A 19,629-nucleotide genomic window follows, 5' to 3' on the forward strand; every position below is an offset into this window, starting at 1 on the left:
CGTGAGGTGTTGGTCGGTCACATGTTATGAACCAGTATTGATCGGTCACATGAATGAAACAAAACGGTAATGATTAATTAAATATGCTAAATCATGCAAATATAACTTGTCTGTGTATAGCCATATATAAAGACAACTGCTGGGTCTGCCCAGGAGAGCTCCTGATTGACAAGTGTACTATGGTGGATTGAGTTGGTTGGAACCTCTCCAGCACGCTGACAATAAACAATGATTCATTTAAGATTGACTTTGAGTGATTGATTCTGCCGGCAGAGCTTTCCAGTGGGGGTCTGTGAGGAAACCCAGTGGCGCATTTTATGAAGTGTCAGGAGTTCACCTAGGGGTCATGATTGGGGCTGTACCAAATGATTGATGTATTAGAATAATTGATTATGCTTATGTTGTATTAATAGAAGGGGAGGGGTTATAAGACCTCTCCCTCCTTACATTCATAGGGTCCTAGACTACAGATTAACAATATATATAGATTATGAGGTTTAATATTGTTCCACAGTACTTTTCTAGGCTCTCTGCCTTTTATGAAGAAACTGTCTGAGAAATGTGTGACTGTGAAGACAGAACTCTGCAGGGGAGTGTAAGAGATAGGAGACTAGTCAGACATTCCACTATAAATCAACTTGGACATTTACTGATAAGCTTTTAGATAACACACTAAAAGCCTTGTTTATATAGCTGTGTAGGCATGGTTTTGGTTTCATGAGTAGTAGATAATGAAGTAGGCAGTGACATCAAGAGGACTGGACTTCGGGTTTGATAAAATAACATGGAACCTTTTTGATGCAGAACTTACTCAGAAACATGCGTGCTATGTTCCTGTTTGTCAACTTCTGTCTGCAATTGCATTAATAAAGGTTTTTGAATGATTTAATTAAAGATATTGTCATAATGCTAATTTCACCGATGAGCCAATGATTGACAAAGAACAATGAAACAAACCCCAACAGAAGCATGAGGGAAGTTCCTGCCTGATCAAAAGAGGACAAGAACCCGCTCAGACCAGACCCTTACTGTGTGCTGCCCAGGAGGAGACACATCATCCATGAAAAATTGAGGGACGGCACCTGATTTCCGTAAGTCAATTTAAATGAATCTGTATAAAAAGAAAAAGAAATTATACAAAATTAAATTAAGGTGAGAACGCATAAAAAGGTACCCATAGTCTTAGAGAGAAGGCTATTCACTAGTTATATTAAAAAAAAAAAATATCACATTTATTTAACTGCGACCTGGCCAAGATAAAGCAAAGCAGTTCGACACATACAACAACACAGAGTTACACATGGAATAAACAAGCATACAATCAATAATACAGTAGAAAAGTCTATATACAGCATGTGCAAATGAGGTAGGATAAGGGAGGTAAGGCAATAAATAGGCCATGGTGGCGAAGTAATTACAATATAGCATTTAAACACTGGAATGGTAGAATGTGCAGAAGATGAATGTGAAAGTAGAGATACTGGGGTGCAAAGGAGCAAGATAAATAAATAAATACAGTATGGGGATGAGGTAGATTCAATGGGATATTTACAGATGGGCTAGGTGCAGTGATCTGTGAGCTGCTCTGACAGCTGGTGCTTAAAGATAGTGAGGGAGGTAAGAGTTTCCAGCTTTAGTGATTTTTGCAGTTCGTTCCAGTCATCGGCAGCAGAGACCTGGAAGGAGAGGCGGCCAAAGGAAGAATTGGCTTTGGGGGTGACCAGTGAGATATACCTGCTGGAGAGCATGCTATGGGTGGGTGCTGCTATGGTGACCAGTGAGCTGAGATAAGGCGGGGCTTTACCTAGCAGAGACTTGTAGATTACCTGGAGCCAGTGGGTTTGGCGACGAGTATGAAGCGAGGGCCAGCCAACGAGAGCGTACAGGTCGCAGTGGTGAGTAGTATATGGGGATTTGGGGACAAAACGGATGGCACTGTGATAGACTGCATCCAATTTGTTGAGTAGAGTATTGGAGGCTATTTTGTAAATGACATCGCCGAAGTCGAGGATCGGTAGGATGGTCAGTTTTACGAGGGTATGTTTGGCAGCATGAGTGAAGGATGCTTTGTTGCGAAATAGGAAGCCGATTCTAGATTTAATTTTGGATTGGAGATGTTCAATGTGAGTCTGGAAGGAGAGTTTACAGTCTAACCAGACACCTAGGTATTTGTAGTGGTCCACATATTCTAAGTCAGAACCGTCCAGAGTAGTGATGCTGGACGGGCGGGCAGGTGCGGGCAGCGATCGGTTGAAGAGCATGCATTTAGTTTTAGTTGCATTTAGGAGCAGTTGGAGGCCACGGAAGGAGAGTTGTATGGCATTGAAGCTCGTCTGGAGGTTAGTTAACACAGTGTCCAAAGAGGGGCCAGAGGTATACCAAAATGGGGTCGTCTGCATAGAGGTGGATCAAAGAATCACCAGCAGCAAGAGCGACATCATTGATGAATACAGAGAAGAGAGTCGGCCTGAGAATTGAACCCTGAGGCACCCCCATAGAGACTGCCAGAGGTCCGGACAACAGGCCCTCCGATTTGACACACTGAACTCTATCAGAGAAGTAGTTGGTGAAACAGGCGAGGCAATCATTTGAGAAACCAAGGCTGTTGAGTCTGACAATAAGAATGTTGTGATTGACAGAGTCGAATGCCTTAGCCAGGTCGATGAATACGGCTGCACAGTAATGTCTCTTATCGATGGCGGTTATGATATCGTTTAGGACCTTGAGCGTGGCTGAGGTGCACCCATGACCAGCTCTGAAACCAGATTGCATAGCGGAGAAGGTACGGTGGATTCGAAATGGTTTGTTGACTTGGCTTTCAAAGACCTTAGAAAGGCAGGGTAGAATAGATATAGGTCTGCAGCAGTTTGGGTCTAGAGTGTCTCCCCCTTTGAAGAGGGCGATGACCGTGGCAGCTTTCCAATCTATGGGAATCTCAGACGATACGAAAGAGAGGTTGAACAGGCTAGTAATAGGGGTTGCAACAATTTCGGCAGATAATTTTAGAAAGAGAGCGTCCAGATTGTCTAGCCCGACTGATTTGTAGGGGTCCAGATTTTTCAGCTCTTTCAGAACATCAGCTATCTGGATATGGGTGAAGTAGAAGTGGGGGAGGCTTGGGCGAGTTGTTGTGGGGGGTGGAGGGCTGGTGGGGTAGGGGTAGGGGTAGCCAGGTGGAAAGCATGGCCAGCCGTAGAGAAATGCTTATTGAAATTCTCAATTATAGTGGATTTATTGGTGGTGATAGTGTTTCCTAGCCTCAGTGCAGTGGGCAGCTGGGAGGAGGTACTCTTATTCTCCATGGACTTTACAGTGTCCCAGAACTTTTTTGAGTCAGTGCTACAGGATGCAAATTTCTGCTTGAAAAAGCTAGCCTTAGCTTTCCTAACTGCCTGTGTATATATATGTTCCTAACTTCCCTGAAAAGTTGCATATCACGGGGGCTGTTCAATGCTAATGCAGAACGCCACAGGATGTTTTTGTGCTGGTCAAGGGTAGTCAGGTCTGGAGAGAACCAAGGGCTATATCTGTTCCTGGTTCTACATTTTTTTAATGGGGCATGCTTATTTAAGATGGTGAGGAAGGCACTTTTAAAGAATAACTAGGCATCCTCTACTGACGGGATGAGGTCAATATCCTTCCAGGATACCCGGGCCAGGTTGGTTAGAAAGGCCTGCTCGCTGAAGTGTTTTAGGGAGCGTTTGACAGTGATGAGGGGTGGTCGTTGACCGCAGACCCATTACGGATGCAGGCAATGAGGCAGTGATCGCTGAGATCTTGGTTGGAAACAGCAGAGGTGTATTTGGAGGGCAAGTTGGTTAAGCTGATAGCTATGAGGGTGCCCGTGTTTACGGATTTGGGGTTGTACCTGGTGGGTTCATTGATAATTTCTGTGAGATTGAGGGCATCAAGCTTAGATTGTAGGGTGGCCGGGGTGTTAAGCATGTCACAGTTTAGGTCACCTAGCAGCACGAGCTCTGAAGATAGATGGGGGGCAATCAATTCACATATGGTGTCCAGGGCACAGCGGGGGACAGAGGATGGTCTATAACAGTGAGAGACTTGTTTCTGGAAAGGTGGATTTTTAAAAGTAGAAGCTCGAATTGTTTGGGAACAGACCTGGATAGTAAGACAGAACTCTGCAGTAGATTGCAACACCGACCCCTTTGGCAGTTCTATCTTGTCGGAAAATGTTATAGTTAGGGATGGACATTTCAGGGTTTTTGGTGGTTTTCCTAAACCAGGATTCAGACACGGCTAGGACATCCGGGTTGGCAGAGTGTGCTAAAGCAGTGAATAAAACAAACTTAGGGAGGAGGCTTCTAATGTTAACATGCATGAAACCAAGGCTTTTACGGTTACAGAAGTAAACAAATGAGAGCACCTGGGGAGTGGGAGTGGAGATAGGCACTGCAGGGCCTGGATTAACCTCTACATCACCAGACGAACAGAGAAGGAGTAGGATAAGGTTACGGCTAAAGGCTATCAGGACTGGTCGTCTAGTGCGTTCAGAGCAGAGAGTAAAAGGAGCAGGTTTCTGGGTGCGATAGAATAGATTCAAGGCATAGTGTACAGACAGAGGTATGGTAGGATGTGAGTACATTGGAGGTAGACCTAGGCATTGAGTAATGATAAGAGAGATCATTTCTCTAGAGACGTATAAACCAGGTGAGTTCACCGCATATGTAGGAGGTGGAACTAAATGGTAGGTTAAGGCATATTGAGCAGGGCTAGAGTCTCTACAGTGAAATAAGACAATAATCACTAACCAGGACAGTAATGGACAAGGCATATTGATATTAGGGAGAGGCATGTGTAGCCGGGTGATCAATAGGGGTCTAGTGAATGGTTGGGCTGGCTGGAGACATGGCGATTCAGACAGCTAGCAGGCCGGGGCTAGCAAGCTAGCAGACCGGGGCTAGCAAGCTAGCAGAAGGGCCTTAGAGGGACATCTCGACGGGGGAAAGTCTGTTTTAGCCTTCGCGTGCGGTGACGTCGATAGACCAGTCGTGATGGAATAGTAGGGTTCCGAGTAGCAGAGGGGTCCCAAGTCCAATTGGCAAAATAGGTATATTGGCCCAAGAAATTGGCCGATGCATCTATACAGCTAATAGTCCAATATGCTCTAGACAGCTAGCCGGGCGCGTCTAGCAGCTAGCGGGCCGCGACTAGCGGATGGTCATTCAGGGGACATCGTGATGTAGAGGCCAGTTGAGTACCCCCTCGAGCAGATTACGTCGTAGTCTGGATCGGCGGGGTTCCGTGCCCCATACCGGCAGAAGAAGGGGTCCGGGTATTGTAGCCCAGGAGTGGCTGATGGGCCTCTTTAGCTAACCGGGAGAAAGGTCCTAGCATGGGCTAGCTTCAGGCTAATTGGTGCTTCCTCCGGGACCGACGTTAGCCAGTAGTCACTCGGGTAGCAGCTAGCTAGCTGCAATGATCCAGGTGAAAATGTCCAGGAGCTTGCGGTAGGGATATGGAGAGAAAATAGGTCCGGTATGCTCTGGTTTGAGTCGCGTTGTACAAACTGGCGAGAGCTTTCCGAGCTAAAAGTTAGCTGATTACCGCTAGCAGTGGTTAGCTAGTAGCTAGTGAGCTGGCTAGCTTCTGTTGGGGGATTCCGGATTCGAGGTGAATAAAAATACTTTAGAAAAAAAACAGATCCGCACCACATTGGGTGAGGTGGGTTGCAGGAGAGTGTTTTGAAGTTGAGGTTTAGAAAAATATATAAAAAATATATATACATGGGACATGACAAGACGAAGGACAAAGACGACTGACTGCTACGCCATCTTGGATTGTACCGTAAACTAAATGGTATTTTATGAGAAGACTAGAGCGAGGGCGTAACGGTACCATGGAAAGCCCCACTGACAGCTGTCTGTAGGAATTTAGAAGAAATGTCTTTGTGGTCTGCAGCCACTAAAAAAATAACACAAGGTATTTTTGAGTACGTGGTGTTATTTATATGTATAGCAAGTAACGGCAAGAGAACCGTTGATGATACATATTGTGCATTGCAAGTAACGACAGAGAGAATCGTTGACAATGCATGTGGGTAATAAGGAGATTACCGAGTGTGTTTGGGAATAGCACTAAGTGAACGTGGATGGGAAAGTTGTGTGATTGTGAGATATGGCATAATAAGCTGAAATAAATTTAGATAACAAAAGCTGATTGAAATGTGGATAATAAATGAATTGAAATTATTACTATTACGATTGGAATTTGGATATTAAGATTGAAATGTGGATAATAAGAGGATTGAAATTGAGCTATTAATTATTGAGTGAATGAGAGCTGTCAATGGACTAGCTTACGTGTGAAAGAGGTGAATGAATGCCACAACCAGTTCTTTGAGCTGAGTTTTCAAGTTCTGTGTGAGCTGACTAGTAACGTTATCTAGGGGTCTGTCCAACACCGCCATTGGATCTACAGGTAGAGAATAACATGTCTCAGAAATCAGATACGTAACATGTCTCAGAGGATAACATGTCTCATTAGTAACGTGGATAACATATCTCGTTAATGTCACGGATAACATGTCTCATTGGTAACGAGGATATCATGTCTCTGAGGATAACATGACTTTAGATTAGATTATATTCATCAGTGTAGAACGTTATTATGTATGGAGATATTAAAGAAGATAACTATTTTCAAATATGCTGTTATATAGAACTAGTGTAAATATCTAAACCCCTGTATGAATAAAACACTAGTCTAGAGGAGGAATTTGTGATGTAACACAAATGTATAATAGGTTACCAGAGAGAAAGTAACATAATATTGCGTATAATGGGTTATTATGATGATCATGAGAGGCATGAATAGAAAAATAATGATAATATACAACTAGCACACCCAAACGTAGACGTACGTAAGTGGTGAAGAGAGTAGTCTATTCAGAGTGGTCCCGTTATGGATCACTTGTAAGATAAGGTTAAAACATTGTGTGGGACTTGACTTCACCCTAACCAATAAAAACTATAAATGCTTATAAATGCTCCACCATGGTAATGCATTTTTAAATAAGCCCTGTTAAATAGAACCAATGAATGTGGAACATTATTTTCTGTTAACTAAACTTAAAGGGCTACAATTTATTTTACTCCTGCTGGAGTTTTCATTGATATCTCAAATGATGACGTTCTAAACCAATTCGTGAGAAGGCAAAATGGAGACTGCATCTGTTTCCCTATTATCTCAGGTGCCAGACTTATTATGGACAGAGCGCGACATCTACTGGAAACTGAGAAAGTGCAACCAGTTAATACATATTGATCCCCAAGTGAATCTTAACATAATAGATATTTAATAAATATTGAAGCAGAAAGTGAATATCCAACAGAGATTGGTAATAAAAATATAGAGTAACTTTTTAAGGTATACTAAAATGAAAACAATCCCTTCCGACATAGAGAAAGTAATCATGTTTGTTTTGTTTCTTTTAACCCTTGCAATAGGGGGAAAAGCAGAACATTGTTTGAGAGGATGGATGACAGTAATGGATGACAGTTACTTCAAATTAATTGAAGTTTTCCCAACTTTGAGTGATATGTGTATTGCTGTTGTTGTTTTCTTTCCTTTCTTTGTTTTTGTCTTGCTTCAGATTGGGTCTGCTGGATTGTCAGGATTTCTCCCTAAGGATTAGCCCTCTGATTCCCTGACCTGCAATGCCGCAGTGAGATTGTCAAGATGATAGGGGAGTATTTTTTTTTGGGGGGGGGGGGGGAAATGGTTTCAACTGTGTGTTGTTATTCTCTAAGACATTGGTTCTAGAAGTCTGGATTTCCTGAATTACAAATGCCCTAAACTAAACTGTTGTTCTGGTCTGTCCTCTCTCTCTCTCTCTCTCTCTCTCTCTCTCTCTCTCTCTCTCTCTCTCTCTCTCTCTCGGTAATGGCGAAGATCGTATCTAGATGCATGGAAGATCATTTGGCCGATGAACAGTGTGAACCTCAACACCCCCTCTAACTGGCTGAAAATGACGAAATGGCGTTCAGTATGGTCCTTCACCATTTCTAGTCCGAGTCCGAGCCAGCAACCTGTACACAGCAGTTGAAACTATCAACTGCCTTTTCTCTCAGGAGTGTGACATGGTGTCCATGTGGAGTGAGCATGAAGAAAGATCCAGTCCAAAATTCTCTCATGCTGCTGGTGTACTGGTAGGAAAATGGACAAAGACATAATGACTGTAAAGGACAGTGGCGGCTCAAGTGAGAGACATCAAGGGCCATCCATTTTGATCATGTTCCATTAAAAGGATGAACTGAAACCGCTATCTGAAGAAGAACATGAACTGCCAGGAAAGGAGGAGTGCCGTGAAGGGGGGTGGTCAACCGTGCCCGTAATTGATTTAAGCTTGTCCAAAATTGTTTATTTGGGGTATCAGGTTGATTGTGGAGGTCTGCACACTGCAAAATGTATAGTAATTTAGAATAAGAATGCATTGAGATATCAATTTGTCATTACCACAAGTAATTACCACAAATTAAAGTGATAGAACCAATGTGAAGCACTGAGGACTGTCATTCTAAATTAGGGTTGATAATTTATCAATAATTATAATTATGATTTGGAAAGGCAAGGCTTCTAGAGACAGAGCTGTGCCCTAAAAAAATGTGAGGAGAAACACTAGATTGTAGCTTGGGCTAACCTTGCAACAATCTCATTCTTAGCAAGGTTGGTGTGAAACTGTTATAACGTGTTCTCTCTCTTCCCTGTGATACATTATTAACATTCTGTAAGGCGATGTGCCTCTCTGGCTGATAAGATTTCAGCAGCTATCTTGTTTTCTACTCCTCCAGAGGTTGGTGAAACAGTTAGATTGAAGGTTGTTTTCTTTAAACAAGTTGAAGGTAAGGTCATCTAAACATTTACATTTACATTTAAGTCATTTAGCAGACGCTCTTATCCAGAGCGACTTACAAAATGGTGCATTCACCTTATGATATCCAGTGGAACAACCACTTTACAATAGTGCATCTAAATCTTTTAAGGGGGGGGGTTAGAAGGATTACTTTATCCTATCCTAGGTATTCCTTAAAGAGGTGGGGTTTCAGGTGTCTCCGGAAGGTGGTGATTGACTCCGCTGTCCTGGCGTCGTGAGGGAGCTTGTTCCACCATTGGGGTGCCAGAGCAGCGAACAGTTTTGACTGGGCTGAGCGGGAAACCCTTAACTTGCTTAATATTTTGACTAAGTGGATGTCCCAGGGACAGTTAGTGAAAACATAGGTCAATGTGACCCGATTGTGGTAAGAAATATGGAAACAATGGTTAACATTGAGAGATTTATTCACCTCTGAATCTACAGATTCGTTGTGTAAGTGTCATTCTTTTGATACTCACCCCCATTAATAAAGTACAACCTTTATTATGATTATAGTAATGCCATACTAAGTGTATTGTACAACCCATTATGAAGGGTTTGGAATGATGAAGTGTCTGTTTTTTTCCATGTGTTGATTTCCCTTACTAATAGAGTATATAATATTTTGATATAGAAGCGAAACTCTAAATGCTTACATTAATTATCAGACATAGTGATAAGAGGATGGAATGTAATGGGAATTTTAATGTTTGTGCTTTTCTTATAACTAATTTCTGTGTTCTATTCATGTGCTGTTCTATAAACCAATTTCAGTGTTCTTGTCATGCCCTGGTCTGTTTCACCTGTCCTTGTGCTCGTCTCCACCCCCTCCAGGTGTTGCCCATCTTCCCCACTTATCCTCTGGGTATTTTTACCTGTTTTCTGTCTGTCGGTGCCAGTTCGTCTTGTTTGTTCAAGTCAACTAGCGTTTTGTCTCAGCTCCTGTTTTTCCCCAGTTTCTCTTTTTCTTGTCCTGGTTTTTGACCCTTGCCTGTCCTGACCCTGAACCCGCCCGCCTGATCACTCTGCCTGACCTGACCTTGAGCCTGTTTGCTGTCCTGTACCTTGGCCTCTACTCTGGTTTATCAACCCCTGCCTGCCTTGACCTGTCATTTGCCTGCCCCGGTTGTTACAATAAACATTGTTACTTCACATAGTCTGCACTTGGGTCTTACCATGATTCCTGATAGTTCATGCAAGTGGTTGACTGAACAAATCCTCCCCTTATCAGTAGCTGCAATTTAGCAGTACACCCAGACCTTGTTTTGAGAACAAATGAAAGATATCTCAGTTTCAAGGTCTCAGCTTAAAGAGGAGAAGCCTTGAGGGGTGTTGGTCTGTCACATGTATGAACCAGTATTGGTCGGTCACATGAATTAAACAAAACGGTAATGATTAAATAATTATGCTAAATCATGCAAATATAACTTGTCTGTGTGTAGCCGTATATAAGACAACTGCTGGGTCTGCCCAGGAATGCTCCTGTTTGACATGTGTACTATGGTGCATTGAGTTGGTTGGAACCTCTCCAGCAAGCTGACAATAAACAATGATTAATTTTAGATTGACTTTGAGTGTCCTTTTGTAAGAATTGCCACAACAGCCTTTACACAGGGGTTCCTCGAAGACCCTCAAATATCCTTTTCAGAGAGGTTACTCAAGGAACCTTTTTCAACCGGAAAGGTTCAGCTGGTGTTGCAACCCAAAGGTTCTTCCAGGTACCTTCACTTGCAAAATAGGAGGACAAATTTTACCAAAGAAATTCTGTAGACTACAATATGTTTTGTTACTGTTACGATCGTCTGAAGAACTGGACCAAGGTGCAGCGTGGTAGGCGTACATTTTACTTTTAATAAAAATGACACCGGAAAAACAACAAAATACAAACACAAAGCTATATGCAGTACAGAAAGCAACTACACACAAACAAGATCCCACAATCACAGGTGGGAAAAAGGGCTGCCTAATTATGATCCCCAATCAGAGACAACGATAAACAGCTGCCTCTGATTGGGAACCATACTAGGCCAACAAAGAAATAGAAACCTAGATATGCCCACCCAAGTCACACCCTGACCTAACAAAATAGAGAATAAAAAAGGCTCTAAGGTCAGGGCGTGACAGTACCCCCCCAAAAGGTGTGGACTATGGCCGCAAACCTGAACCTATAGGGGAGGGTCCAGGTGGGCATCTCCTCTTGGTGGAGGCTCCGTTGTGCGGGACGTAGACCCCGCTCCGCTTGAGACTCCCCCCACTTCTGTGGAACCGGACCGCCGACCGTCGCTGGAGGCTCTAGCCCGCAGACCGTCGCTGGAGGCTCTAGACTGCAGACCGTTGCTTAAGGCTCTGGACTGCAGACCGTTGCTGGAAGCGACGGGCCATGGATCATCACTGGAGGCTTCGTGCCATGGATCACCACTGGAGGCTTTGGGCCATGGATCACCACTGAAGGCTTCGAGCCATAGATCATCACTGCAGGCTTCGTGCCATGGATCACCACTGGAGGCTTCGGGCCATGGATCACCACTGGAGGCTTCGGGCCATGGATCACCACTGGAGGCTTCGGGCCATGGATCACCACTAGAGGCTTCGGGCCATGGATCACCACTGGAGGCTTCAGGCCATGGATCACCACTGGAGGCTTTGTGCCATGGATCACCACTGGAGGCTTCGGGCCAGGGACCGTCGCTGGAGGCCGAGTGCGTGGAACTGGCACAGGACGCACCGGGCTGGAGAGACGCACTGGAGGCTGGGTGTGTGGAGCTGGCACAACGCGTCCTGGCTAGATACCCACTTTAGCTCGGTAAGTGTGGAGAGCTGGCACAGGACGCACTGGGCTGTGAAGGCGCACTGGAGGCATAGTGCGTAGAGCTGGCGCAGGATACACTGGGCCGTGGAGGCGGACTGGAGGTCTGGAGCGTAGAGCTGGCACAACGCGTCCTGGCTGAATACCCCCTGTAGCACGGCAAGTGCGGGGAGCTGGCACAGGCCGCACTAGGTTGTGCTGGCGAACTGGGGATACCGTGCGTAGAGCTGGCGCAGGATATCCTGGGCCGAGGAGACGCACTGGAGGCCAGGACCGCTGAGCCGGAACAATCCGTCCTGGACAGATGCTCACCTTAGCCCGGCAACTCCTGAAAGCAGGCACAGAACGCACAGGGCTAAGGGTGCGAACTGGAAGCACGGTGCGCAGAACCGGAAAACATGGTATCTGAACCGTGACCAACTCCTCATCATAATTACAGGGAGTTGGTTCTTGTTCCCACCTTTGCTCCGCTCGCCACCCCTTGTGCCCCCCGCAATTTTTTTTTGTGGCTGCCTCTCGGGCTTCCGTCGTCTCCTTGATCCCCGTTTTCCTCACCGTTCCTCTCTCGCTGCCTCCGTCTGCTCCCATGGAAGGCGATCCTTTCCGGCCTGGATCTCTTCCCACGTCCATGATCCCTTACCGTCCAGGATATCCTCCCATGTCCAGGATGTCGTCTCCTCCTGGCCACGCTGCTTGGTCCTTTGGTGGTGGGATCTTCTGTTACGATCGTCTGAAGAACTGGACCAAGGTGCAGCGTGGTAGGCATACATTTTACTTTTAATAAAAATGACACCGGAAAAAACAACAAAATACAAACACGAACGTAAAGCTATATGCAGTGCAGAAAGCAACTACACATAAACAAGGTCCCACAATCACAGGTGGGAAAAAGGGCTGCCTAAGTATGATCCCCAATCAGAGACAACGATAAACAGCTGCCTCTGATTGGGAACCATATTAGGCCAACAAAGAAATAGAAACCTAGATATGCCCACCCAAGTCACACTCTGACCTAACAAAATAGAGAATAAAAAAGGCTCTAAGGTCAGGGCGTGACAGTTACAGTGTTGGATCAGGGTTTTATTCGGTAGAGTAGAGTAAAGTAGAATACTACAGTACAGTATAGTAAGGTGTTCAGTAGAGTTTAAATCAGTAGAGTACAGTACAGTACAGTATAGTTTAGTTCAGTAGAGTCCATTAGAGTAAAGTATTAAACAATACAGATCATTATACTGAACTATACTCTACTATGCTGTACTCTAATGTATTGAACTATACATGCTTTTATTTACTGTACTGTGCTCTACTGTATTGTACTCTACTGTACTGTAGTCAACTTTTCTTTACTGTGCTGTAATGTACTGTACTCTGCTGTGCTCTACTGCACTGTACTGTACTGTGCTGTACTGTGCTGTCCAAACGTGTGAAACACAGATGTCTATGATTGGTTCAGATTTGATCAGTTTCAGACATGGACGTCTATGTTGGGCCAAATCAAGGCCAGTCCGGACCGAACCAAATCTGAACCAATAATATACACTGGCCGTGCTTAGCGGGATTTAATTTATCATTGCTTGGTTAACCCATTTTTTCCAAAAACAAATCCCAGACATGCCACTATGCAAATATTATGCCATTAGTAATCGTAACATGTCATCCATATTACTTTTTAGATTTTATATTGAATAGCATATAAACAAGTATGTTTTAATCTCGGTCAGAATTGTGACTGATGGAAACATGCAGTGCTCTGACTATAATAAATGAAGTCACATTTACCCTTATTCATAAGCCGCAATATCTATATACAGGTCATTCGGAAAGTATTCAGACTCCTTGACTTTTTCCAGATTTTGTTACGTTACAGCCTTATTCTAAAATTGATTACATTGTTGTTTTTCCCTCATCAATCTACACACAATACCCCATAATGACAAAGCAAAAACAGTTTTTAAGACATTTTTGTAAAATAATAAAATAAAAAAACACTGAAATATCACATTTACATAAGTATTCAGACCCTTTACTCAGTACTTTGTTGAAGCACTTTACAGCCTCGAGTCTTCTTGGGTATGACACTACAAGCTTGGCACACCTGTATTTGGGGAGTTTCTCCCATTCTTCTCTGCAGATCCTCTCAAGCTCTGTCAGGTTGAATGGGGAGCGTCGTTGCACCGCTATTTTCAGGTCTCTCCAGAGACGTTTCGATTGTGTTCAAGTCCAGGCTCTGGCTGGGCCACTCAAGGACATTCAGAAACTTGTCCCGAAGCCACTCCTGCGTTGTCTTGGCTGTGTGCTTAGGGTCATTGTCCTGTTGGAAGGTGAACCTTTGCCCCAGTCGGAGGTCCTGAGCACTCTGTTGCTCTTACCCTCAATCCTGACTAGTCTCCCAGTCCCTGCCGCTAAAAAACATCCCTACAGCATGATGTTGCCACCACCATACCTTCACTGTAGGGATGGAGCCAGGTTTCCTCCAGACGTGACGCTCAGCATTGTACTGCAGCCCACTTACCCACACACCTAAACCCAATTACTCACACACCCCAGCCCTGTTACTCCTATGCCCTAACCCTAACACCCACATGCCAATACCCTAATATTGATACAATCAAGTACCCATACACCAGTATCCTAGCCCTAAATGCCCTATTTACCAATCATAAACCCCAGGTCCTTTGCCAATACACCTCATCCCCGTTACTTGCCTATATCAGCCCTGTTACCCACTTTCCTTAGGCCTGTATTCCCCAAGTCACCAACAGTAACCTACAGATAACTGACAAAATAAAGGAAAGAACAATATAATGTGTCTTAATAGGGCGCTGGGCCACCACAAGTCGTCAGAACAGCTTCAATGCGCCTTGGCATAGATTTTACAAGTGTATGGATATCTATTGAAGGGATGTGACACCATTCTTGCATGAGAAATTCCATCATTTCGTGTTTTGTTGATGCTCGTGGAAAAAGCTGTCCCAGGCACCGCTCCAGAATCTCCTATAAGTGTTCAACTTGGTTGAGATCTGGTGACTGAGACGGCCATGGCATATGGTTTTCAATGTTTTTATGCTCATCAAACCATTCAGTGACCACTCTTGCCCTGTGGATAGGGGCAATGTCATCCTGGAAGAGACCACTCCCATCAGGTGAGAAATGACTCATCATAGATTGAAGGTGATCACTCAGAATGGCTGTGTATTTATTGGTGTTTACTTTGCCCTCTAAGATATTGAGTAAACCTAAACCACACCAGGAAAATGCACCCCACACCACAACAGAGCCGCCAGAACTTTAATTTTAAGTGTTTATTTCATTTTTTCAGTTACCTGTATATCCAGCTAGTCAACTAAGCCAGGTTTAAATGTGACAAAGCCCGATTACTCATAAACTGTAACCAGGTCTACCCCTGCACAGCAGGGCCGTAGCTACATATGAGGACACCGAGGTCCGGACCTCTGTGATGTTTTTGAATTAAATAAAATAAATACTTTTTTGGTGTGGGGGGAACTCAGTCGGGGTCTCAACTTGCTGTTGAGAGTTTGAATAGTAGAATAGTACACAAGACGCAATTTTGAAACTTGGTTGTACATCAGCAGTTTTCCTCGTTATGTCACTCACTGACAGTCACTCAATTAGCCCATGTCTCTTAAGTAGCTTTTAAAACTGCAAAAACGTATCCCCACCACATGGCAAAATGTGTAGAATTGAAGGAAATTAGCTGTAAAACTGCAACCACAAAAACGTTATATTAAGCAAACGTATTTGTTTACCTTTTGTTAACAAAATACTTTTTCTGCTCACAGATCCCGCTATACATATTCAATTATAATTTTCAATCCCGGTGCTGAGTTAATGTGAGTTAACATGTAGCGGCTAATTGTATAGTTAATAGGCTATGTGTTTGTAGATCAACTGAGGTGACTGAAGCGTCAGCAACTAATGTGATAATGGTTGTAGTTTTTTTTTGCTTGTTTTGCTGTTCTCCAAACAGCATTTTAGAGTTTGAAAAAAAAAGTCTAAAACTCAGACCCTGGCTATGGCCCTGCACCTCAGCTCCAGTACTCCTACAAACCGGGTCTACACTTTTTATGAGTCCCACAACTAATATAAACTGTATCTACACCTGCATATCTCAGCACACATACCCATACGAACCAGGTTCGATACTCTGATAAACCAGGTACCCTTGTGACTATTCAGCAAGGTCTACCATTGTGTAAGAGACACTAAACAAACCTATTGACATAACATATTTGATCAGTTATTACATTAATTCAGTTTATGGGTCTATACATGGCCAATATTTACAGTCAAAATCACTGCTTTAAACATATTGAATAATGGCTCATGGATAATGGTAAAATCATCAGTAAGATACTTTTGAAAGTATATCCATAACCCAACGAGCATCATGGATTCAACACTGTAATGGAAAACTAATTTATACGGTCATTTGAGGTATTATCAACAGTAAAAAATGAAAAATTAAATGTTTTACTGCAGCATACTATAAATGTTGCATTTTGGTAGAATTACTGTATTTTGAATGGTACTATAATTCCACCCCACAGAAAATCTTTTGACCAATAGTGGGTCTATGGTATTGTTGTTTCTGTACCGTTAACATATTTTGAGGCATACCTTGTAAGAGGCTATATTTATTGCACCCGTGATTAAGAATGCTGTACCAATTTAACTCATATGTGGTTATAGTGCCCCATCAATTTAAAATGTATAGGGGACAGATTGGTTGTAGTGATGGCGCCGGAGGGGAAGGCTGCCGTCTTATCGGCTCTTAACCAACCATGCTATTTTGTTTGTTTTTTCGCGTTGTTCGTAACATAATGTTGCTGCTATCGTCTCTTATGACCGAAAAAAATCTTCTGGACATCAGAACTGCGATTTCTCACATCAAACTGGATGAAGAGTTCTTCTTCAATGAGTCGGACGGGAGGGATATAATACCAGGCCCAGATCCTTGTTATTCGCTGGAGAAGAAAACTGAGATTTCGTGGAAAGAGATCAGGGTGCCTTGTGAGGATCAGGCAATGAGTGGCTAATCTGCCCTTGCCTTCCGTCCTGCTAGCTAACGTTCAATCGCTGGAAAATAAATGGGATGAACTGAAAGCACGTTTATCCTACCAACGTGACATTAAAAACTGTAATATGTTATGTTTCACCGAGTCGTGGCTGAACGACGACATTAAGAACATACAGCTGTTGGGTTATACACTCTACAGGCAGGACAGAACAGCAGCCTCTGGTAAGACATGGGGTGGGGACCTATGCATTTATGTAAACAACAGCTGATGCACGATATCTAAGGAAGTCTTGAGGTTGTATGATAAGGAAGTCTCGAGTATGTCATGATAAGCTGTAGACCACACTATCTACCAAGAGAGTTTTCATCTGTATTTTTCGTAGCTTTCTACAGTACACACCACCACAGACCGATGCTGGCACTAAAACCGCACTCAATGAGCTGCATACTGCCATAAGCAAACAGGAACATTCTCATCCAGAGGCGGCGCTCTTAGTGGCCGGGGACTTTAATGCATGGAAACTTAAATCAGTTTTACCTAATTTCTATCAGCATGTTAAATGTGCAACAAGAGGGAAAACAATTCTAGATCACCTTTACTCCACACACAGAGACGCGTACAAAGCTCTCCCTCGCCCTTCATTTGGCAAATCTGACCATAATTCTATCCTCCTAATTCCTTCTAACAAGCAAAAATTAAAGCAGGAAGCACCAGTGACTCGGTTTATAAAAAAGTGGTCAAACAAAGCAGATGCTAAACTACAGGACTGTTTTGCTAGCACAGACTGGAATATGTTCCGGGATTCTTCCGACGTCATTGAGGAGTACACCACATCAGTCACTGGCTTTATCAATAAGTGCATCGAGGACGTCGTCCCCACAGTGACTGTACGCACATACCCCAACCAGAAGCCATGGATTACAGGTAACATTCACACTGAGCTAAAGGGTAGAGCTTCCGCTTTCAAGGAGCAGGACTCTAACCCGGAAGCTTATAAGAAATCCCGCTATGCCCTCCGATGAACCATCAAACAGGCAAAGCATCAATACAGGACTAAGATCGAATAGTCGTACACCAGCTACGATGCTCGTCGGATGTGGCAGGGCCTGCAAACTACTACAGACTTCAAAGGGAAGCACAGCCGAGAGCTGCCCAGTGACACGAGCCTACCAGACAAGCTAAATAACTATAATGCTCGCTTTGAGGAAAGTAACACTGAAACATGCATGAGAGCATCAGCTGTTATCACACTCTCCACAGCCAATGTGAGTAAGACCTTTAAACAGGTCAACATTTACAAGGCCGCAGGGCCAGACAAATTATCAGGACGTGTACTCCAAGCATGCGCTGACCAACTGACAAGTGTCTTCACTGACATTTTCAACCTCTCCGTCTGAGTCAGTAATACCAACATGTTTCAAGCAGACCACATTTTTTACATTTTACATTTTAGTCATTTAGCAGACACTCTTATCCAGAGTGACTTACAGTAGTGAATGCATACATTTCATTTCATGAATTCTTTTTTTTTTTTTTTCTGTACTGGCCCCCCGTGGGAATCAAACCCACAACCATGGCGTTGCACACACCATGCTGGCGTTGCAAACACCATGCTCTACCAACTGAGCCACAGGGTAGTGCTCAGTTGTGCCCAAGAACACTAAGGTAACCTGCCTAAATGACTACCGACCCGTAGCACTCACATCAGTAGCCATGAAATGCTTTTAAAGGCTGGTCATGACTCACATCAACACCATTATCCCAGAAACCTCAGATCCAGTCCAATTTGCATACTGCACCAACAGATCCACAGATGATGCAATCTCTATTGCACTCCACACTGCCCTTTCACACCTGGACAAAAGGAACACCTATGTGAGAATGCTATTCATTGACTACAGCTCAGCGTTCAACGCCATAAATTACTGTCAAATTCATGATGACACCTTTAAAATGAATTTATTGAAAATTAAGGCACATTGCCTATATAACTAGACCCTTAAAACATTAAACTATTAAAACATTTCAACAATATTTATTTTTTGAAGCTGTTGAATACAGACTTCTGGTGTAAAACTAGGTCTGAACCTTGGAGATTTATCCTTGTCTTGTGACAATTTTGAGAAATCGAATGAAACTTCTCTGAATCATACTTCACCTTAATAATGCATAATATGTGACTTATGTAGGCCTACATGTTTTTGTGACCGATGGGATTAAATGTAACCTTTGAGTGGGTGGGTATGTCTATAGAAATGTTAAGGTCTCTACTGCTCACCTTGTACATTTCTTCCGGAATGAGGTGGTGGTCTCGGAGCTGGTTAAGAAAGGTGTGTGGTTGCTCCATGCACGACATTTCTGTCCTACTACAGTGGAAAAACTGCAGTAACTGCTTATCTGTCAGAAAATCCAACGGGTCCATTGGCGCCGATCGCAACTGCAGTTCCCCTCTTCAATTCAGTTTTCTTTGTTGAAAAAATTGCTATATTTACCAGGTGACTGAATATTATTAACAGTTGAATAATTAAGGAACCTGTTCATATTGGGTTGCACATATAGATTCAGAAATGAATAGGCTATTTACATTTCAGTACAGGCCCAGGGTGGATAGATTCATTCAGACGATCGACGCGCAAAAGCAATCGAGACGAAAATACTCTACATTCCAGTTTAGACGATGGACGCAATCATGTGTTTTCATCTGTAGGCCTACAACATGTTGTTATTGTTATTTTCGAAGATAAAATAGATCTCCCGCCAGCACGGAAAGCCACTTCAAATGACGTTTGGAAAGTGAAAGTGCTCACGTGACGGGCCTGTCCTGGTCGCGCTAGGCGAGACAACAAAATTGCCGCCCCTTACGAGAATAGTCCCAAGTTAGCAAAATGACGTTAAAAAGACCTCTACTATAC

The 19,629-nt window shown here is 43.5% G+C and overlaps 1 protein-coding gene and 1 long non-coding RNA gene across 4 annotated transcripts in view; one reads left to right on the top strand and one right to left on the bottom strand.

The window, feature by feature from the left end:
• Positions 1–19,534, bottom strand: part of LOC123741670 (nuclear body protein SP140-like protein) — a 34,837-nt gene extending 15,303 nt beyond the window's left edge. Inside the window, exon 1 of one of the 2 annotated variants that reach the window (XM_045714956.1) lies at positions 18,996–19,534. In XM_045714956.1, coding sequence (XP_045570912.1) covers positions 18,996–19,139 — 144 coding nt within the window. In that variant the 5' untranslated portion in view covers positions 19,140–19,534. The remainder of the gene's footprint in view (positions 1–18,995) is intronic. The other variant, XM_045714955.1, reaches the window with a different exon arrangement.
• Positions 682–8,512, top strand: LOC106600908 (uncharacterized). Of its 2 annotated transcripts, XR_001327914.2 has the most exons (3): positions 696–872; positions 966–1,091; positions 7,613–8,512. It is a non-coding gene; the product is annotated as an uncharacterized lncRNA (long non-coding RNA). The 2 variants fall into 2 exon arrangements; XR_006769167.1 differs by having other exon boundaries at positions 682–1,091.
• Positions 19,535–19,629: the final 95 nt, after the last annotated feature.

Source organism: Salmo salar, chromosome ssa03 (assembly GCF_905237065.1).
Source record: "Salmo salar chromosome ssa03, Ssal_v3.1, whole genome shotgun sequence".
Lineage (NCBI taxonomy): Eukaryota > Metazoa > Chordata > Actinopteri > Salmoniformes > Salmonidae > Salmo > Salmo salar.